At 33.9% G+C, this 23,878-nt stretch overlaps 2 protein-coding genes across 2 annotated transcripts; one reads left to right on the top strand and one right to left on the bottom strand.

The window, feature by feature from the left end:
- Nucleotides 1-729: 729 nt before the first annotated feature.
- Nucleotides 730-6,896, bottom strand: LOC122598121 (DEAD-box ATP-dependent RNA helicase 3, chloroplastic-like). The gene is made up of 10 exons (XM_043770723.1): nucleotides 6,362-6,896; nucleotides 5,133-5,269; nucleotides 4,607-5,021; nucleotides 4,376-4,474; nucleotides 4,048-4,272; nucleotides 2,835-3,212; nucleotides 2,220-2,363; nucleotides 2,053-2,148; nucleotides 1,440-1,765; nucleotides 730-1,126 (listed from the first exon to the last, which is right to left on the bottom strand). Exons 1-10 carry the CDS (start codon nucleotides 6,809-6,811, stop codon nucleotides 1,048-1,050), a joined length of 2,349 nt encoding a protein of 782 aa, XP_043626658.1. The 5' UTR covers nucleotides 6,812-6,896; the 3' UTR covers nucleotides 730-1,047.
- A 3,452-nt stretch (nucleotides 6,897-10,348) lies between these two features.
- Nucleotides 10,349-18,242, top strand: LOC122598122 (transmembrane protein 184A-like). Its single transcript, XM_043770724.1, has 7 exons — nucleotides 10,349-10,517; nucleotides 10,685-10,852; nucleotides 12,480-12,553; nucleotides 13,185-13,334; nucleotides 14,471-14,756; nucleotides 16,653-16,886; nucleotides 17,651-18,242. The coding sequence occupies exons 2-7, from the start codon at nucleotides 10,706-10,708 to the stop codon at nucleotides 18,017-18,019; spliced, it is 1,260 nt and encodes a 419-aa protein (XP_043626659.1). The 5' UTR covers nucleotides 10,349-10,517; nucleotides 10,685-10,705; the 3' UTR covers nucleotides 18,020-18,242.
- Nucleotides 18,243-23,878: the final 5,636 nt, after the last annotated feature.

Below are 23,878 nucleotides of genomic sequence, written 5' to 3' on the forward strand. Positions count from 1 at the left end.
GTAAGAGTGCATAGGGTGTATACAGTATTTACAAAATCAATCAGTGAAACCTAAAAAAAAACCAAAAATTTTGAGATTACAAGAATACAGTATAGCTAGTTACATTCTCGATTTAGATTATTGAACTCGTCACTATTAGTATCATATTATAGCCAATCTATTAAAATGACGTATGCATGTTTACGGTAGTACATTTATCTTCAAGAGCACAATGATAGAAACAAATGAGCCGATGAATTTATAGAATCAAAAAAGAAACCAGAAAAGAAATGCATAGGTACAAAATAATACCATGGCTAACCAAGAAAATGTACAAGACATATTTTTGAATCAACTTGAATTTTAGACTATAGCTATAGCCATTTGAACCAATGACAACGTTAAAACAAGCTGACAAGGAGATCTTGCAACTCCTGAGCTCAAAGTAATAGACCAACTAGATACCTTTCAATCCACCAGCTCACGGCAGAATGTTAGTACTAGTAGTCTAACTGGGCCGCAAAAATGCCTCTAGAATGATCAGAAGTTGTTAGAGCTATAATTGTCCGTACTTGTAAGGAACTTAAAAGATGACAACCGCATGACAATACAATATGATGACAATGTTGCAGTTGTGATTGATCAAGAAAGAAATCCTAAAGGAACCCTAGTTTTTGTGCGATTGCTCGAGAATTGAGAAAGTTCATTTATACTAAAATAGTTTCATTAGCATATAACACAACCAATGGATGGAGGTAATTTTTCACATGTTAATATATAGCATATCGTTTCATCACAAATTATAAGAAAAAAAAAAAAAGAATCCATATCATAGGTTATACATGATTTGAACAAAATAATGACATCAAAAATGCTGCTAAGTAGTGGGTAAAGGTGGTGGTGCTATCTAAAGCTATCTAAAGACCAAACCTTCAGCTTCCTGTACCATCCAACACACATGCCAATTTCATTTCTTTCCAGTCAGCTGGCAACCTCCATCCCTCTCTTAAACAGAGCAGCGATGGCTAAAACAGATCTATGAACGTGTATAGGAACCGGAGGGGCAAACTAATAATCTTGCTTCTTGGGACACTCTGATGCTCTGTGCCCAGACCGTCCACAGTTGAAGCATGCGCCATCAAAGTTTCTATTATTCCACAAAAAGATTCAATTTTAATAATAATTTATAAAGTAAAAGAGCAATATCTAAACTTTTGAGCGAGTTTCATGTTACGTATATGATCCAGCAATCCTTTTAACTTAAAGAAAAAATCTAGTTTTCATAATCACATTAAACACACTGATCATTAATTTCTGACATGTTCCAACTCGTGCCAAAAGTTGCCCATTTTGACCCACCTCAGTTTTAACACGTCACCCGACCCACGCAATTCTGCCACTTTTAGCAAAAGTGAAGTCGAAAGAAAACATGTTAACCAGAACTACCAACATCATATTACCTGTCCCTAGTCCGAGATGAGGAACCAGAACCTCTAGTTCCGAAGGACGGAGAGCGTGAAGATCGTCTCTCACCAATTAGCCAATCACTTCCCCCAGATCTCGAACCCCCTGAGCCGCCTCTTGACCAACTACTGCCGCCACTCCTACCGCCTCGCCTAAAGTTATCTCCTTCATCGTCTGATGAGAATCGACTACCACCCCAACCACCACCACGGGAACCACTGTAACCCCCCCTTCTTGAACCAGCTCCCCTGGAACTTCTTTCCCTGTTGGAAAACCTACCATAAAAGTCACCTGCTGGACCATCATCTTGCAACGCGGGCAACTGCAAATAGCGTACCCAACAATATCAGCAATGAAATAGATGGATTGAGAAGTAATCAAAAAGATGATTTAGTGTATAAGGCTACTTTGCTCAACCCATTTGACCCATTTTGTTTTATATAAGATAATGAATTTACTTGATTTACCTATTCCATTCTCTTTTAGCTAAATATCTTATTTGACCCTTTTGAGATTTAAATGCCCAAAAACTGACCCATTTTTTATAAGCAAATGGGTCAAAGTTGCCACCTTTAGATAGTACTCTCTACAAAGTCGAACCAAATTCACCTTTGTAATTTTTGTAATACTATTGCCAGGTGGGATGTCCTTCTCTAGTAGCTTTTTGGCGATCTCTTCTGGAAGATCAAAAACTGCTCCCTGAACCTGATAAAACAGATAAATGTCAGAAGACATAGATCTCTTGTGAAAGAAAATTAGCCTAAATGGATCCAGACCTGTTCGTCTGCAATTATATGTATTTTTCCCAATTCATCAGCAGCAGTTGCATAAACATCAGCCAAGAATCCAGTAACGGTTCTAGCTGACATGAACCCTCTTGATAAAGCGGGATCCCGGGTTAGTTGCAACGTAGTCCATCCCTGTAATACAATCATTCATAATAATGAATGAAAAAACGCAATATAATGACAGGGATATATACACATACCCTCCAAACTAGAGGAAGTAACTTTGACCCAATTACCTACAAATGGGGCTATACTATAACTTAGATATGCCTTATCTCCTAACTGGTCAAACAGATTGGTCAACAACTAAAAGGTTGCCCAGAGTGTATGATTCATTCATAAAACCTCGTAAACCATTTATTCAAAAGATTATCTAAATATTGAAGTAATATAAACTTTGTTGGCATTCTAGTTGTTTGGAAAAAGAAAATGGTCTCAATAAGGGTGTTTCAGGTCAATCCGACTATGCCCACTTCGACTCATACCGTATATTATAGCTTGCACTCGTTACCCAAACCATTATTTTTCCGTGTCTAATTCTAATACATTCAAATACTCTCATGCAAAAAAAAAAAAAAGGTTAGAAATAGCAATGTAACTTACCTGCTCATGCGTGATAAGTGAACGGGATGAGGGAGGCTTTGAGAAACCACTCAATTGTGCAAGGGCAGCAGCAAGTGCACTTGCACCCTGTTCTTCAATTAGCTTTTCTGCAGTTGGGGTGAAGAACTCCACAGACTCACGATGAACACCAGCAAGTGTGGCAACAACTTGCTGAGCCGAAGACTCCAAAACATCTTCTACAGCTGGAGGACTTACAAACTCAAATTTGCATCCCACATCACGCTCAAGAGATCTAATTGTTCTCCTCTGACTATTTGTAAACATCAAAATAGCTCTGCCTTCCTTTCCTGCACGCCCTGTTCTACCAGATCGGTGCACAAAAGTCTCGGGATCATTCGGGAGTTCATAGTGGATGACCTAAAAAGGAAAGGAAAACAGTACATGTCATGATGTTGTAAAAGTTGACCAACTTGGCCGATTACTCGAACTCGGAGGCCTGGGAAGTCCCGTTAGGGCGACTCGGACTACAAAATCAGTCAACAGGTCAAACTCAGAATACTCGGGTCAAACTCAGGTCAAACATGATCCAGATATAATTAAGTTGGAACTTTGAGATATTATATTTATGTTTCTAAAATCTAAACCGTTAAGTTTGAACTTTGAAATATTATATTTATTTAAGTTAGAAATTTCTAGTCCATTTCTAATTTTCTATTACATTTAATTTCAAGAAATATTATATTATTATTATTATAATATATATATAGAGCTCCCAACCTTGATTACTCCCAGAATTGCCATAAACTCTTGACTCAGACACCGGGCAAGTCGAGTCCGAACCCAACATTGCATGTCATGATTGCATCAAGAGAGCTCACTAAGGAGCTGTATGGATGTCTGATTTGAAAGTAATTATACAATCTTTAAGTATCAGACATTAAGATTCTTTTTGGGTAAAGTATTTAGATGTTTAAAACATTTCAATTTCTAAGTAATTGAAGATAAAGACGTTCTTTTTTGTGGAAAATGATATGTCTTATGAAAGGGATGTAAAACTCTTTAAATAAAGGATAAAAGATGGGCAAAGAGGCATTCTTATTTTACTTTTAGATAATCAGGTTTGTCTCAGGTAGTATGAAACTTATTATCTTACCCCTCAAGAATCAGATAATCAAGTCCAAAACACAAAGACCCTCTAAATAATTTACCATAGAAATAGAAATAATGATGATAAACCATTACTGGAACTTACTAAATCGACGTTGGGTATATCAAGCCCCCGAGAAGCAACATCAGTAGCAACGAGAACAGTAAATTTTCCTTGTCTGAATCCGTTCAATGTTCTTTCTCTTTGATGTTGAGATATATCACCATGTAATGCCTCAGAAGTAATGCTATTAGTCAACGCCAAAGAGACCTCATCTGCATCCCTTTTTGTTTGAGTAAAAACAATTGTCTTCCCACCCTTTGCATACACCTATAATCATAAATAGGTATAATAATAATAATAAGCATTACATTCACTAATCATAACAAACCTTGACCTCACGTAAAAGATAAGCTATAAATACATCTTATACCGTGACAAGATCGCCAAGTATTGTCCGCTTCGAGGTTTGAGTTGTTGGGATTGCATATAGCTTGATACCCTCTGCTAGCTTTTCATCTTGATCTCCAACCTTTTAAGGTCAAGAATACAACTTTTATGACCAGTGTATAAAGCAAATAGACAATAGATGATAAAAGGTAAAGGAATCTGGACATGGATATATAGAATGCGTAGAAAAACAGAAAGAAGGAAAATAACTTACCAAATCAATTGTCAATGGATTGTTCAAATATTTTCTCGAAAGTTTCTTGACCCAACCAGGCATAGTTGCTGAAAAAAGCATGCTTTGCCTCTCTGATGGAAGCTTCTCTAAAATATGTTCCACATCTTCCTCAAAACCGACAGCAAGCATTTGATCAGCTTCATCAAGAACCAAGAACTGAACCTCACCCAATTTTAGGCTGTTACTTCCAATAAGATCAATGAGTCTTCCTGGTGTTCCAACCACAACATCAACTCCACGAGAAATTGCATTTTGTTGTGAAGTATATGAGACACCACCATACACACAAACAGTGCTCAAATATGGGGCAGACTCTTTGATCTCTGTTTCTACTTGCCTCGCCAATTCCCTTGTAGGTGCAAGTACTAACACTCTAGGAAGACGTTGAGCGCGTCTTCAAATATAAAAAATATATGTCACAAACCAACTAGAGATAGCATATAACTTAAATTATCAAGTACTGAATATAACAGATTTATACAAAAAAAACTTGTTCCATAGGTACCTAGAAGAAAGTCTTGCTTCATCATCTTCAGTTAGTCTTTTGATTATGGGAATCCCAAAAGCTAATGTTTTACCTGTTCCGGTTTTGGCACGAGCAATAATATCTTTGCCCTCTAATGCAGGGACTAACACTGCTCTCTACATTTTTTAAACAAAAGCAAGTTAGCACAGAGATCTATAAATCCAAACTATCTTATGTACAGCCTCCAAATTCAAGTTTTAAGCAAAATTAAAGCATAAATTTAATAGGCATGTTCATTGCAAATAACATTTATATGTGTTTATATAGGAATTTTTTTCAAAGAAATGTCATGTTCGTGTTCAGTCTGAACTATAAAATGGGTCTCATTGCATTGAGATGAGGAGTTAATTTCTAACATTTCTAAATGGTCCAAAAATATAATTAAATGTTTTCATGTCAACGACATTAGAAGATATTAGTATTTGTATAGTACTTAATATAGTTAACCACTCAAGATAGACTTATATACATAACTTTGGGTAAGAACTTTTACTATAAATATGAAAGGTAAGAAACTACTTCCGTTAGTGCATCATTTCTAACACATATAAGACCACGCTACTTCACTTTTATTATTTTAATTTTCAAACATATAAAACTTGTTAAACTGCATCAAAAAGAGTAACTTTAAGTACTACAAAACAGTTAGGACCTTGCTTCTTCATAAGCATGAAACTGGGTACTTTCAGGGTAGCTTCACCCTTACAAATTACAACCACTGGTGAAAACGAAAATGGTCTAAAGTATGTAGTCCAACCATATCAATCCACAAAACATAAAAAGGTTAAATGTCAAAGTTATCATCAAGTTCAACTTTTGACACAAACTTTATCCAGTTATATCCATAGTTCCATACCAACAAATACATAAACAAATAAAAATGGTATAAAATACAGATAGTTACTAAGCCCGCAAAATGAATATGGTCTGAAGTCTAAAGTCTAATAAACATAACAGATAAGGTAGAATGTCAAAGTCATTATCAAATTCACCTTCAAGACACAAACTTTATCCACTAATATCCATAACAACATATACCTAAACATTGTTTTTACTAAGCATAGCCCTTAAGATTACGGTTAACTATCCAAATCGTGTCGTACATGTCAGTCGATAATTATTTTTCTGCGACAGCTAAGGCTAACAAAATCCTATAATAAAAACACATATAAACTAGTAAAATAAATAAAAAGTTTCAAGAAAATTACTTGAATTGGGAAAAGTCTAGTAATTTCCCTCTTTTCAAGAGACTGGACAAGTTTTTGAGGCAAACCCAATTTAGTAATTGCAAGTTCATCATCATTATCATCCTCATCACTAATATTCTCATTTTCACTAACTAGTCCTTCATCTTCATACTCTCTATCACTATCATCTAAAGAATTACTATCTTCATCAAAAACACCCAACCCTTTAAAAGCTTTCTCACTCAATATCGAATTCGGGGTCGCCGTAGCCGACGTAACAAACCCGGAACCCCCATTACCAACACCTGCACCTATATGTTTGATTCTAGCGGTTGTTTTTAAGGATGTGAAGTGGGTCTTGTCTGTACAACGTGGGAGGTGTAAAGGGGTTCTTGAAAGGTGTTCTAAAGATGGGTTTTTGTGGAAAATTGAAGAAACACCTATAATTGATGAAGAACAAGATGAAGCCATGGTTGTTAATATGTAAGAAATGAAAAAAACAGGATTGGGGGATAAGGTGAGAGAGGTTTATGGATTGTATGGTGTTTGGAACTCACCTTGTTGGCTTTAGCTAAAACCTACAACTGATGCTATTTATACTTACATTTTTTTGGGATTTTTTTATTTTTAAAATTCAAAAAAAAATTATTTTTATTTTAAAAAAAAAGGGGTGTGACATTTTTTATTTACTAATAACTAATTCCATTTTTTATTGATATTATAGCATTTTTACAAAAATATGAAAGCAATTTCAACCATATTAAAACCTGATATCACGTTATGAATTTTAAAAAAGTATCATTAGAAATGATATTATTTCTTTTATATTTTCGGATTTTACAAACATAAGGGCGCGTTTGGTTCGCGGAATGCTTTTGGAAGGAATGAAATCTTTTAAAGGAATTGGAATCTGAAGGAATGAAATTTGACGGAATGTTTTTAATTTTTTGAAGATTCAAGTGAGGGACGGAATGAGATTCCTTCCCCATCCCCAAGGAATGGAGATTCCATCAAATGAGGGAATGTTAACATTCCAACGGAATGTGATTCCTCCATCTTTAACCAACCAAACACACTAAAAAATGTAATTCAATTCCAATTCCATCAGATTCCATCAAATTCTGTGAACCAAACGCGACCTAAAAGATTTAAACAAAATATAAATATGTAATGTATTTTAAATGATTTATATTATTAAATATAATTATGGCTTTCAGTGTAACTTTATTTAAATCTTAATTTTATTTCTTTATAAGTTAAAACTCATAGTTATACATTCGTTGTAATTATAATAATTTATGTGAAATAGAATACAATCATACAATAAGAAAAGTTGTAATAAACTTTGAATCTTATTAGAAATTATCGTAACATGCATAAATAGTTATATCTTTTTAGAGTTAATTACTGAAATGATATCTCACGTTTGCGCCATATTACTGGTTTCATCTCTTTCCTTTCGAAATTACGCTGATCATACCCAACGTATGCAAATCTCCACTCGGACCATACTGGAGGCTAACGCCGTCAGTTGGCCGTTAAAACCTCCCCCACGTGACTTGCACGTGAGGGGTAAATATGTAATATCGTGTTTCCTAATTACTGAAATGGTACATAACGTTTGCATGATATTGCTGGTTTCATACCTATTTGTTTCTTAATTACTTAAATGGTACCTAATGTTTAGTTATTAATTTATTTATTTTATTTTTATTTGTTTTATTTTTCTTTTATAAAAATTCTCCAAAACTTGTTACAATTTAATGAAAATAGTCATAATACACTTATAATACACTCAAAAATAATACCAAATAGCTATTTCATAACAAAATATAAGTTTTAAAGTTCACGAATTATCAAAAATAGCAATAAAATATCATAAAACAATTTTTAAAAAATTTGGGAGGATTTTTTTTTTTTTGAAAAAATGCCGGAAATACCGCAATGGTAATACCAGAAATACAAGTCAGTATTAACTGTGACACGAAGCCTAAAGCAATGTTTTAAATACTCGTAAATACCGGCTGATATTTTTGGTATTCCTGGATATTTATGGTATTACCGTTGCGGTATTTCTGAAATTTTTAAAAAAGAAAATTTTATTTTTTAAAAAAAATTATTTTTATGATACTTTATTACTATTTTTGGTTATTCGTGAACTTTAAAACTTATATTTTGTTATGAAATAACTATTTGGTATTATTTTTTGGTGGATTATAGGTGCATTTTGACTATTTTCATTAAATTATAACAAGTTTTGGAGAATTTTTATAAAAGAAAAATTAAACAAATTAAAAAAATATAAAAATAATAATAACTAAACAGTATGTACCATTTAAATAATTAAGAAACATATAGGTATGAAACCAGCAATATCATGCAAACGTTAGGTACCATTTCAGTAATTAGGAAACGCGATATTACATATTTACCCCTCACGTGCAAGTCACGTGGGGGAGGTTTTAACGGCCAGCTGACAGCGTTAGCCTCCAGTATGGTCCGAGTGGAGATTTGCATATGTTCGGTATGATCAGCATAATTTCGAAAGGAAAGGTATGAAACCAGTAATATGGCGCAAACGTGAGGTAACATTTCAGTAATTAACTCATCTTTTTATTATAAAGTTAAAGTTGTGTATTCAAGTGGGCTTCAGGAGTCCAAAAAAATGTAACATCTTTGTTTGGCAGGCTGCTATGGACCGGTTTCCAATGTACAAAAGCTCTTCAAGGTTGTAATTGTACCTTTGGATCTACACTTTGTGGTTTATGTGAAGTATGGGATGAGACTATTGATCATTTGCTATGTTACTGTCTTTGCTCGATCGCACTTTGAAATCAAATAGGTATGTGGTGTAAAGTTGCAACTCTTTTCTTCTCCTCTGTTCGTTAACTCATTGAGCTACACAAGAAAGTAAGTTTGGGAAAAAAAAGGAAAAAAGAAAGGTGTTCGAAGGCATTACTTTCGAACCTATGACCTTTGTTTCCAAAGACATGAGCTTCAACCACTGATCCAAACCAGTTGGTTTTCTTAAAAGACTAAACATGCATGATGTTAATGTCTATCTACATTGGCACATATGTGGGTTTGTGTTCGATATTGCTCATTTCTATATACCCGTTCAAAGGATATATATATATAACACATACCGATTTTGATACGACTATTGAATGCCCCTTATAAACCCGCTATTGGATTGAGATCTAAAGTTAATGTTAACTTTACTCCTAAAGTTGAGGATTTTCCGACGTTGATTTCCGATTTCAATGTCAGGTTGAGGTTTTGGTTGACCAATCTGGTTAGTTCATCATTTTTATACCATCACTCTTATACTCAATGGACGAGGTAGTAGTAAATCCAACCATTACTATCAAAGTTATTGGACATCAATGGTATCGGAGTGCGCTTCTTCACGTGGGTGGCTGTATTGGCGGGTTGTCCCTCACTGCTGCGTTATGTTAGGCTATAGATTACAGGGACAAATATAGTTGAATGGAACATCAGACGGGTTACACGTTCCACTGTATTGAGATTTGAAGTGTATGTAGTGATCGATGATCACCAACCATTAAATTAATATTATCGGTTAAAATTTAAACTTAACTTTTGGATTTTGATCTTAATTTTATGATCAAAATATTTTCAACTTTACAAGTAAGATTGAAATCAACTTTAAAAAATTCTCATCCCAAAATTATCCATCAATTTTTTTTTTTTAATATTAAAAAGGTCTTTATTATTTTATATTTTATTAGATGGATTAAGTATAAGTAATAAGTAAGTAACTGCTCAGTGTCGCCTTTTACGGGTTTGAGTCACAATATTTCGACGGTGTATGAGGGAGGTTAAGATGTAGGCAGACCTTAAAGAAGCTGCTTCCAGTTTCTACTTAAATGATATAATAGGCCTTCTAACCTCATAGATGGATTAAGTATAGTAGTCAGTTGTTTTATATTCGCTGGATATGCAGCCGAGCCGAGTAGCCGACAACGGTGAATGATTACGAAACCCGGGAATCTATTTTACACCTGCAAACCAAACCAAACCCATCTCTTTGAATCATGAAGCTCAAATAGCAGATCTGTCTACATACATACATACATACATAAGAATAAGAATTATATCATTATCCGTCATCAACCCCAAATCTCCCTCATTTTATTTCACATATAAATAAAAGGTTACCCTTTTCCACTGCATTCATGAATTATTTATATTATTATTTTTTTGGGTTAGGGTTTATTGATAGCAAAATTATATGATTGTCTATGCAAAAACCCTACAAGTTTATATATATAATTCTGATGATAATTAATATATATATATATATATATATATATTTTGCAGGAGGGGAAAGAGGGAGGGAGAATGGGGCCAGTATACTATATAATAGTGGCGTTACCATGCACAATTGGGGCAATCTGTTTGGCACTTGTTCATATTTATCGGCATCTTTTGAATTACACCGAACCTACTTATCAACGTTTTATCGTTCGTATTATCTTCATGGTTCCTGTAAGCCTTTTTTTCTTGTTATACGTTTTCATATTATACTGGACCGATTTGTTGTTTGTACTGTGTAGCAAATTAACCATATGTTTCTTGTAGTGTTATTGTTAAAGTACATTTGCTAATCGTTAAGAGAATGCGATAAGTTGTTGATGTACGTCTTTTTTGTGTGGATTCTGTTAATTACAACCTTTTTTATTTCCCTTGGTAAATAACAAAACGTAAATTTGTAATAGGAGAAACTCTTAAGGATTAAGTAGTGGACTATGCCGGTTGTGTGGCCGATAATAATCATTTTGGGCTATGTAAGTTGTGGTTTAGAAGGTGTCATTTTGAGGTTATATTCATAAATGTATTTAATTTTGACTGCAAAATTCAATTAGTCAATGTCATTAGAGCTACCTTTACTTACTTAGCCATTAGATATTCCATTCGTTGTGCTTAAAAATCGGAGATGGTGATTTTTCTTAGGAGCCTTAAGAAACCCGAGTACCTTTTCTATTTGAATTCAGGTTTTTTAAGAAAATTTTGGGGATCGCTGAGTTCTGAAATTGAAAGAATGATTTTTTTTTTACTTGAAAGAGAAGCTTGTTAATGATGAATGATTAAATTTTCCATTGTGAGAGAAAGTTATGCAAGACAAAAAAAAAATTTTTTTTTCCAAAAGATGAGAGCCCTACTCATGTTAAGTTACTTATGGGCACAAGGCTTACTGGCATCTAGACAAATATGGTTAATTTACTGTATGTAGCCAATAATGATCATGTAACTTGATAGCAACACGATTATTGAATAGGCTTGGAAAATGGAGTTAGATAAGGAATTGCATATTTTTGTAATAGATGTAAGAGGTCTCATAAGAGTTACAGGGGAGTTCTTGATAGCGTGTTTTGAAGGGTAAGCGGCGGTGATAAGAACGATTGAAGGAGGCTGTTAAGTTATTTCCATGGGGATTAAACTAGGTAGTGGAGCATTACCAAAAGTTTTGGCAGCTACGAGTTAAACTGCTCGTCAGTATTACCCTTTTATATTCTTTTTACAATTATCCTCTCCTCGTCAAGCATTCTATCCTAAGTTACTATTTACTAATACTATTAAGTAGCTGCTCCTGGTATGGGCACTGTACCTTCTCCTACCTATAATTTTGGGATGTCCTCAATCCTCATCTAGAAAAAGCATAGAGTTTTGTTTTTGTATTATTTTAGTCATGAATGTACTTGCTAGCCTTGATTTTGGTTCACATATTTTTCTTATATGGTTCTTCTTAAAGGGCATGTTAGGCATATAAGTACCAATTAAAACAATTTTACTAATCTGTGTCCTCAGTTGAACATTGTCTTTTGTTGTGATGGAGCCTATTTCTATTATCTGCTTTAGTTAACTTACCTACTAAATTCATATATCCCACTTATAACTTATTAAATTTGATAGCAATTATTATTCTAGTGAAGGATATCTTTCTTCTCATGCTACTATATGTTTGTTCGAAAATATAGGTAGATGTTACAAAATGGTCTCCTGATCAATTTTTCACTATATGATTTCGATGACGTTGATTTTTTTTTTTTTTAATCTTTTTTGTTACATAATCTATATGCTTATGCAGTGACTTTGAATCATTATTTTTTCACAGGTTTATGCATTGATGTCCTTTATGTCGCTTGTATTCAATAAGAGCTCAATCTACTTCAATTCTATCCGAGAAGTGTGAGTAGCAATACCTAATTATTCTAGGATATATCTTTATAGCATTCTTCTGTACAGTATCTTCATTGGCCAACTTTATTGGACATATATATGTTCAATGTCAGTATATCTTTTTTATGAAATGGTAATTTAATTAGAAACTCTATAGCTAGGGCCTCAATACGACAATACGACATAGCTGCAGAATGAAAATCAAGCTAGTAAACCAGATCAATTTTTTTTTCGTCGAAGGGCAACCACAAACACGTGGATATAGTGAGAATAGAAAGATTAGATAGGTTAACTAGTGAAAAGAATTGCTTGTAATCAGATATTTCATTATAACAAGGAATTAAGAATTAGATTGAAGAAACTTGCAATATATTTATTGAAAAGTGGAGTATGCATTGCCTGGGCTGTGTTTGAAATAAGAGAAGAAATTCATTACTTCTAGAAACATTATACATTTTTTTCTTAATGAATTCTTTGAATATGATTGTGATTTTCTCATTTTATCATTTATACACACTTGCGTCTTTGTTAAAAAGTCTAATTTTGTGTGAATGCTAATTTTTTTTGTTGAATATAAAGCAAGTGATCTGAGATGCATTAAGAGTTTTGCTCTTATCATGTTTATATATGTATATTTCAGGTATGAAGCGTGGGTTATATATACATTTCTGTCACTTTGTCTGGCATGGGTTGGTGGTCCAGGCGCAGTTGTTTTGAGTCTTACTGGGCGAGTTCTTAAGTCAAATTGGTGTTTGATGACATGTTGCTTCCCTCCCATTCCACTGGATGGGTAAGTTCTTTGTCATTCTTCTGTTACATATGGTATTTACATTTGAATGGGTTGATTGGTTTATATATATATATATATATATATCTTAAATGGGAAAAATAATTTTTATAGCTGAATACAAAAGACTCAAATGCATCAAACTGCTGAAGACAAGTCAAAGATCTTTACTGAAACGACCTCCTAAAGCTTTATAAACAAAGTTTTAGATTTTTAGAGTACCTCCAAGGATAATGTTGAAGGTTTAAAAATGATGAAGAGGCATGGTTGCAAATATCAGCCGATATATCGGTGATATATCGGATATCGGCCTTCAACTGATACGAAATATGGGTTATTGTCTGAACTTATCGTTTTGGTCAAATGTCGGTCAATATCGGCCAATATCGGTCAAAAAAAGTTGACTTTAAAAAAAAAAAACGGGTTAAAACCAAAAATAGGGTTTCTGACTTTAAGATTAAAAGGTATGTAACATTTGCTTCGTAACATAGCAATTAAGATTGAAAGGTATGTAAACTTATGTCAAATTGTATATATTGTTAGTGTATATATATATTTTAGATAAATTTCTTTACAAATTAGGGTATCCGACATATCCCCGATATATCCGATATATCACGTATCGGGGGTCGGCCGATATGATACTGAAAGCGATATTTACAACCTTGTGAAGAGGTCTATATTCTTTTGTGGCATAAAGAGGTCCAAGATTATGAACACGTCTAAAATTAAATGCATTTCAACAATCTGTTAAACTCCAATTCCTAACATATTTGAACCGAAAGTTTGATAGACACTAGAGATGACTTTAGTAAGAGGTGTCTGATGTGGAATCTAATGTGGCATTGACATGGTCAAACTCTCCCATTGTAGATGCTCTTATTGTGAGAATATTGTGTTTATGCCTTTATGGTAATTATTTACACATAGCTATCTATATAAATGTATAAATGAAAGACCTGATGCTTAACCTGATCCGATCCAGCTGATTAGGCACTGTTGATAATGACCTGTTCTAACCCATACATGTTTTTTACCTGTCGGCCAGCCCGTCATTTGGAGACATAAGAGACTTGCTGCTGTCTTAGGCTAATGATTTATTCTCCTTTTTAGTTACAGTTCTGAAATTTCTTGTGCAGACGGTTTATACGAAGATGCAAACAAGGCTGTTTGCAGTTTGTCATTCTTAAACCTATATTGGTGGCAGTTACTTTCGTACTTTATGCAAACGGAAAATATCATGATGGAAATTTCAGTGTGGCACAGTCATACCTATATCTCACCATTATATACACTGTTTCTTACTCTTTGGCTTTGTATGCTCTTGCCTTGTTTTACATGGCATGTAGAGATATGCTCCAGCCATTTAACCCTGTCCCAAAGTTCATCATCATCAAGAGTGTTGTCTTTTTGACGTATTGGCAGGTAACACTTCTCACAAGTTCGTTACATTGTATGCATTTAGTCAACATTGGTTCCTTAAAAATGTATATTGTTACCTAGTGCAGATATACATCTATACGCCTAACTAGTGTTAGAAGTTATGACTGAATTGCTTCATAAACAATTTAGAATATCATGGTGAATTGACATAGTGCAACAAACTTTTAGGATATATCTTTTCCCTTAGCAACCCAACTTGGTTGTGGAATAAGCAATAAAGCATACGAGCTGATAGGATAGTTTTAGGTATATGGATTTTATAAAGTGATCTGAAAAAATATCTCTTCTCATGATTATCACAAAGATTTAAGTTTAAATCCCAAATCATGAGTTGGTTTTAACGAGGTCTCGAAAAACTGGAATTTAAATTTCGTAGTTGCCAGTAGAGTTGCACACAACTCTAAAGGTAAGAAAATTTAGTTTGTTTAATCTTTTACCATTTGCAATGTAGATTACGAGGTTGTTTTGACTGTAGTTGCTTCGAAGGGTCAAAGATTAAGTTGATTTTGAATAACCTCACAAGTAGATAGTGGGATACTAAGTTTCCAACTAATATAGATCATGTCACTTGAATCCTGTTTGAATCATTCGAGAAGTTTCAGGTTCCGTAAGGAGATATAGGAAGGGTAAACCCTATATTAGTAACTTTATTTGTGTCGAACCCATCATTAGCTAAGCCAAGGGACATGAAAAAATTGAATCAAGAAATTAGGTTTATAGAATAGATCTTTCATAAGAGTTCTTTGACCATTGGGTATTTTTAACTAGAACATGGGCAAAAAAATAATGTCTTAATAAATATATAGGTTTATGATATAAGACGGTCTAATATTTAAGAGAAACTGAGAAACTATTAATGGGTAATAGTCTAATAGACAGGTGGGAAGTGATTAAATCATCTGATGAATACCTTAAACATTACCCGGGTTACTGGATTAGTTTCTTATATGAACAGAGGGCATATTTGTAATAAATGATTATCTGATCAAAGATAGTTATGCAATATTTATTTACTGAATTAGAAAGCTAATGTGTAATTTGGTTTATTTATTAGTTGGGCGCCTTATTTTTCAATAGGCTGTTTCAACTATCTCAGATTAGTTTGTAACAACCAGTGTGTAACTGGGAAAAGGGTTGCTGCTGTTAGTGTATACCTTTGTTTTACTAAAGCAGCTATTAGGATTTGTACCAGGAGTGATGAGGTTTTGGTACCATGAAATTATTATTTAGGCAAGTGCGTATTATTAATCAGATAAACCCTTTATACTGGGTACATGATGACATACTAGCCTGAAACTATTTGACACGAGAGCAAGTACCCGCGCGTTACGGCGGTGAGATGATGGGGGTGATAGGTCATAGAGTGTGATAGCCAAATGCCTTAGCCGTATGGGCTCCGCCCTCGGATTTTAAAATTCGTCGAAAGTATATCGAATGACATCTCTAATGAAAGAGCATGAAATTTTAAGAACACCCATATAATTTTTATAATTTATCGATGTACGGTTTTTGAGATAAAAGATTTTGAATGAATTGGAGGAATAAATGATTTATGGAGGAGAGAGAAAACAAATGATTGATTGAGATTTGAGGAGAGAGAAAAGTTGTTAGGTAAATATAAAATTGAAATATGAGCATTTTGGGAAAGTAAATGTTGAAACTTAAAATGTAAACATGGGAGATCTGCTTTATAATATAGTATAGATAAAAGCAAAAGGAGTTAAGATGAAAAGGAGAAGAAATCGATGAAGGATAAATAAGTGTTAATCGATACGCTGTACAGTTTATGACATTATTACACCATGTCAAGTTGACTGTATTGTGCAGTGTGCACACCCTATTTAATTACTCTGTGTTTGCTTGTCTTTTCGCTTTCAGGGTGTTTTGGTTTTCCTTGCTGCAAAGTACGAGTTCATAAAAAATGCAGAAGAAGCAGCTGAGTTTCAAAACTTCATAATCTGTGTTGAGATGCTTATCGCTGCCGTGGGTCATCTTTATGCATTCCCGTACAAAGAGTATGCTGGTGCAAATGTCGGTGCATCCCATGGGTTTACAGCTAGTCTTGCACATGCTTTGAAGTTAAATGACTTCTATCATGACACTGTTCACCAGGTATGTTCTTTATCTATAGATTAAATAATTATCAGTACAAACCATTGTAGTTGGCATTTCATTTTTAAACTCCGCAAAAAATGTAGAAACTACACTTGTCTTGGGAATATATCACAAATAACATTATAGTTGGTAGGGGAATGTAGCAAAAGAATCATTACAGTTCTGAACTACTAGAATGTTGTGTTTGTAACTTTATGCCACTATAAAGTTATTGTGTATCTGCACTAGTGTTTATTCTGTAGAGCTGAAGTGTATATACTTTTGGTGAATTTTGGTTACATGCTCGGTTAATTATAATATTTTTCCTAATTCTTTTAATATTTGTTTTAGATAATTAGTGCGTACTGCGTAAGCTTGATTACAAAAGTTGGATATTTTGTGATTTCGTGCAACAATGATGCCATTTTGAATAATATGATTAACCCTTAGATTAAAATCAATGGTCAAGATTCACTTGATTATTGAATCTTGACTCTTGATTTTTAATTCAATGGTTAAGGTTGCTTCAACTTTACCTATAAAGTTGATCTACTTTAGAGGATTCCTATTTGATTTAGAAGATTTAATTCATTGAAAATACAGTTTTGGGCAACTTTCCACCCCATACTATATAAGCTATTTATTCTTTACACGTTTTTCATCTTACACGTTTGACCCATTCATAACTCTTAAGTATATATGTTCTACATAGTTTAAGAGGTTCTATAAATTTTTAAAGAGAACCTGAACTAGCATGTTGACCTATTTCACTTTCCTTGCAGTTCGCACCAACATATCATGACTATGTATTATACAACCATAGCAGTGATTCGGGTGAAGAAAATGGTACAAAGTACAGGGCGCGCACTTTTGTCCCAACTGGTCCAGAGATGGACAATGCTAGAAAAAGCAAGGACATTGCAGCAAATAAGTTAGATGGCATACAGCTATCACGTATGTCATCATCTGGTGATAGCTCACCTGAAAATAATAACCTACAAGAAACAGCAAAATCAGAATCGATGGACTCATCACTACTTGTGGATGTCTCAAATTCATCGTCAACGTCCTTTGATCTTACCCTCGTTGATCTTAGCTTGTCTAATTATCCAGAAGAGGTACCCGCAGTAACAGAACCAGAGACTAGATGATCTTGCCAAGATATATATATATATTTTTTAACTAGTTTGTCTAGTGATTTGTCAAATGTTGATTTGTTAGAGATACCATGTGAATGAGGCTTCTGGTCATCTCTGTCTTTATAAAATTAGTTGCCCATGTTCGGGTTGTACATGTATTGGAAAGAAACACTTTTGTCAAAATTTTATATGTAGATCTGGCTAATGAGGGTGTGCTGTGTGTCGGCCTTTTTCATGTGGCGTCTACAGTTTACTCATTGAGTTACATGGCAATGCTTGCCCAAAATGATTACATTTTTTTTTTGAACGGCCCCAAAATGATTACATATAAGCAAAAAACGAATAAGCTTGTATTATGTTATTCTCTTATCATTATGTTGTATGATTGCTTAAAAGCAATACACTAAAGCCACCAAAAATATCCTAAATACTTGAAGTGAGCGCGGCAATATATCGAGCAAGTGAAGTGTCCACCTCGTGTTTCTTTTCTTATGACAAAGTTCACCTTTAGGCCTGAGATCGAGAAGCTTGAACTTTCTAAATCTGGGAATTTCTTGGCTACGAAGGATAAACGAAAATTAGAGTTGGGTGTACAGAGATTTTTTTATAGACCAAGGAGTCACGTTGGTCTATGATGAAGAATTACGATTGTTCATATATGCAACTTAGTTGTAGGAATGTTGTTATGTGTTCAAAGGTAGGTTGCATGTCTATTGATTTTTAAATACTCTTATTGTATGTAAAGAAAAGGTAAAATCGGAGGGAACCTCTTGATCTTTGGTATTGCTTTGATACCAACATGCATAAGCCACATAATACATGTTCCAGTTTACACTTAAAGCAAATACCTAAAAATTTATTAATCATGCTTGCAAGTAGAATAGTACATGCGCCACTAAAAGGGCATCAAACGATGAGGCCTAAGCTTTGTAGGTGATAACCAGGCATTTGAGCTAAATCAAGTGGTTCAATTTTAATTTGTTAATGTTACCATTTGTAATGGATATCGCCAGACAAATTATATACGATGATAGTCAACCAAGATTTTTGGTAGTCGTCATTGGTTTCGATCAACTGGTCTATCTGGGCATCAGATTTTTTTGTTAATATAAAAGTTACAAAATTAGTAGTAAAGATGGACTAAAATGAAATGTAAATTATAAAACAAGATTATAATTAAAAAATACATCAAATTTCAATATCAAATAATTTTTTTTTTAAAAGGTGAATTATTTCGGACACTGCTACGTACTACGTACCTCCCTAACTCCCTAAGTAGACATCTAAGGAAAAACCCTACAGAGGCTCCTAAACCACAGGGAATTAAACGCAACTTGTTTTGCACGCATTAGGTCGGTATCCCTTGAACTTCGGGGTGAAAATCAAGTGAATCACCATTAGACGAATAGATTATTGTCAAATAATAATTATAATCTACTAAAACATAACAAATATAAATAGTCTAACGAAAATACAAATTTGAAACATCAAAACAGTACGTATTTAGAAATAAAATCCAAATATTTTATATATAGTAAATAAATAACTAGATCAAAATTTAATCAAATCCAAGAACTATATATTGTAACACCCCGAGCTAGGCTTAGAATATTACTGAAAAGATATAGCGTATGCATAAAATTATCGTACAACATGAACTATATGACATAAAAGGGATTCGGTGAATCCAACATCAAACTTTCAAGGTACAATATACATAAAGAACATGAAACCATAAAAGGGCGAATGAATCACGGATCCACGTAAGTTCAATCCCTGGCAAATGCAACAATCAACCAACACGTTTTGGATTCGCTTGATTACCTGAAAAGTGTATTAAACAAAGTCAACATTAGGTTGGTGAGTTCGTAGTAATGGATCACAAGGAACCATCGTCAAATAATCACAATATGAACAACATATAGGCAAGTAATAACTTACATGTAGCCCTTAAACAACCATGACATGTAATATAGGTTTGCTCATAGCGAAACCTCGTCACATACAAGTAATCATACAAGTAACTATACAAGATAGTTAGTAAAAGTATAATGAACATGTACGAGTGATATCAATAACAAGAAGTGCACCAAATGTGTGTCAATGTCAATAAATGTACCAAAAGTATGCCAATGTCATTATGCATATCAAAGTGTGACCATCAAGTCATCAATGTAGCGATACTTACATGTCATCTCAATGAACAATGTGGCATCAAGGAAGGAAAATGGAATTGGCCAAATGATTGGGAAATTAGATTTCCATGTCTCATGGATATTAACATTTCAGTTTGGCAAAATGAAAAGGAAGATAAAGTGCAATGGATTAATAATAATCAAACTATGGAATTTAGCACCCAACAAGCATGGATTGATCTCAGAGATAATTGGCCAAAAGTTGGGTGGAACAAAGTTGTTTGGTTTACTCAAATGGTCCCTAAGCATGCTTTTATTTTATGGCTTTCTATTCAGGGGAGGTTGTTGACACAAGATAAAATAGAGAAATGGTAGCAAGATTGTAACCTCAAATGTCCATTCTGTCAAGAGGGTGCTGACAGTCATGAACATCTTTTCTTCCAGTGCCATTATTCAAAGAAAATCTGGGAGCATATGAGGGGAATGACTCAAATGGTGAATATTGGAACTAGAATGGAGGATAGTGTACAGGAGATTGGTGATAAAAATGTGCAGAATAATATTAGTGTGATTATTAGTAAACTTGTTCTGGCTGCTTCAGTTTATAATATTTGGAGGGAAAGGAATTTAAGGATTTTCAAGAAGGAAAAAAGGAATGAAGAGGAGCTGTGCAGAATTATAAAGGATAATGTCAGATTTAAGTTGTTTGCTTTAAAAGTGAAAATGTCTAAAAGAGTGATGGAAATGGCTGCAATTTGGAATCTCAGGTGGAGTAACAATTCATTGTATGCAAGTTAATTGTTTGGTCTCGATGCTTATTGGAATTCTGAGGTGAAGACTATGGGCTAGTGTGTGCGATTGGGAATAGAGAGTGGTGGAAGATGACACTTTTTGGTCCCTTTCTAACACTAGCTTTGTTTAGATTCTGCAGATGTTTACTGCTTTTGATTTCTTTTGAAGCAGTATTGAATTGTATAGAATAGTATTTGTATGCTGCATAGATATGTCCTGTGCTTCTGTATTTGTTTGTAAATAATTTTGTGGTAATACAAAATGTCTATATACCCGGATGTCCATGTCAGCCTCACAATGCAACAATAATCATAATCATCAAGTGTATACATCTATACACTCGGAGGTCCATGTCTGTCTCTCATGTATATCTATATGAATACGTATATACGTTTGTCTCAATCACAAGTACATCAATCATCAAACCATCAATCCAATCAAAACTATACATACATACACTTAGGATGATTCTACTTTCAATGAGTCCTAGATGTTTATATATAGGGTCACCCACAGCCTTCCCACCACATCTAAGACCCTTTGAAGACATAACCGACTTCCATGTATTCACGACTATCCTAATATAACAGTATAATCAAAATCAAATGCATAATCAACCAAGCGAATAGTCAAATCATAAATCAATCAATGCTACTAACAAGACATATCATACGTGTGTCAAATCAAACAACACCATCAATCAAGACAGTCAAACGTGTGCAGTCAAATAACGTCATCAATCAAGAATATCAAGGATATGCACAATCAAACTACGTCATCATTCAAGGCCATATACATTCTACAATCAAGAAAGTCAACACACAAAACTTGTACACTTTTCAGCCCGAATCTCTATTGATAGGGAGCTACGAAACTCACATGTGACGAGCAATAACAAACCAAGATGAAAGGAAGTAGAACCAACGTCCACGATAGCTGAAACATATCATACACGTATTACATTAATCCTAAAGCATATCAAGAGGTAAGGTTATATCAATATTCACCTAATATTACTATAAAAGCTTTATTGTGTCCATTTTATAAGGCTTTGATCCAACCGAGGTGGAATTATTACGTTTTGTTTCACAATGACTAGTCGGGACATGACCACTGTTGCTTAATCAAAACTTTTGAATTTCTCAAACTATGTTTTAGACTCAGAGGCCTATACCATTGGAAAGTAGACTCAATTACGCTTCCGTGGCCACTTGAATCGTCAAAAACAGACTTACGGTTCAAAAGTTATGGACGTTTGAACATGGCCTAGCTGCAGTGTCTCACGACGTGAGAATTACACCTAAACACAATTTTTCGAGTTTAAAAAAGCCTCACGACGCGACCAACCATCCTCGCGACGCGAGATGCTCCGGGAAGTAGAAAAAAACGCATTTTTGACCTCAAATCGACCCACTAAACATCAAAATCAAAGCCCCAAACTTTAACACAACATTTTTCTAGTATAAACAAGCCATAATATTAACTCTAATCCAAAACCCATTTCATAGATTTCAAGATCCTCTTTGAAAGCCTAATTTTTGCCATAAATGTTCAAGAATACACATAATTGACCAAAACTTTGTAAATAGCTAGTAATCCAGGACTTGTATCAACATAAACAAGTAATTTAATGATGAAAAACACTTACCCAAGTTCCTTGAACAACAAATTTCGGATTTGAGATCAAAGGAGTGAAAAACACTTGTTCTTGGACTCGAAATGGAAGATTTCTTGAACCCGTAAAGTTTAATGTTATTATTATACCATTTACTAGTTGATTTCCTTACCAACATGATGATTAAATTCGAAAATTCAAGAAGAAAAAAGAAGGAAGGTGTTCTTCCATTTTCTAGAGAGAAAAGGAGAAAGTTTAGAGAAGAGAGAGAAAGGAGGAAAAGAAATGAAAGGAAGAATGGGAGGTTGAGGGGTTTTGTTCCCCTCATGTGCTCTCACGGCTAGTTTCGGTTTCTCTCGATAAATGATTTGTTTAGTTAAGACCTTTAACCCAAGACTCATCCAAATATTTCGTTGACACAACATTATCTATTTTTGAATTACGCTTCTACTGACTATTCATATGCCTACCTTTTCATTATGAAAGTTCACTTATACCAATTTGACTAATTTCCATTTTACCAGTTTGCTAGAGTTGACCGGTCAAAGTGACGGGTGTTATATATATATAGTAAATAATCAATAACTAGAAATTTTGCCCGCACTTTGTTGCGGGCGTAACATATTGTAAATAGACTTCGTTAAATTATAAGTTATGTAATGGTCATTCACGACCGTCAGAGAAAATAACCTCATTTGCAATAGATTTTGTGACTCACTTAAAGATCGTTAAAGCTTTCTATTATCTATGTCATACATAGTTGTACCACAAGCTGGTACAACTATGAAATCTATGCTATAAATTACAGTTAAAATCTCGGATTTTGTGACTCACTTAAATACCATTAAAGCTTTTTATTGTTGTATTTATCTACGCCATACATAGTTGTACCTCAAGTTATGAAATATATACTGTTACTACAACCATCTTCCACTTAGTCCATTTGGTAAACATGATAATACTCCTTATCAAAGTCATGTGTTCGAGGTTAGTATTCAAACATAAAAAATATAATGTAAACTACAATTAAAGTCTTAGGTAATATTTATAAATTACAGTTAAATTTGTCTCAATTAATATAATGGTCGTAAATAACCATTAGAAAAAAGGACCTAATTTGAGCAAATTTGTGACTACTTTTAACGACTGTTAAAGCTATTTATTGTTTTTGTTCTTATACGCAGTACATAGTTGTACCTCAAGCATTAAAATATATACTTTTAGCTACAGTGTATTTGCTCTCATAAACGCACTTTGCTATTTAGTATATACGGGGTATATATAGTTAAGTAGATCAGAAGTTGGTATAAAGTCATGGCAATTTCGTTA

The sequence above is a fragment of the Erigeron canadensis genome, chromosome 4 (genome assembly GCF_010389155.1).
Source record: "Erigeron canadensis isolate Cc75 chromosome 4, C_canadensis_v1, whole genome shotgun sequence".
NCBI classification, from domain to species: Eukaryota; Viridiplantae; Streptophyta; class Magnoliopsida; order Asterales; family Asteraceae; genus Erigeron; species Erigeron canadensis.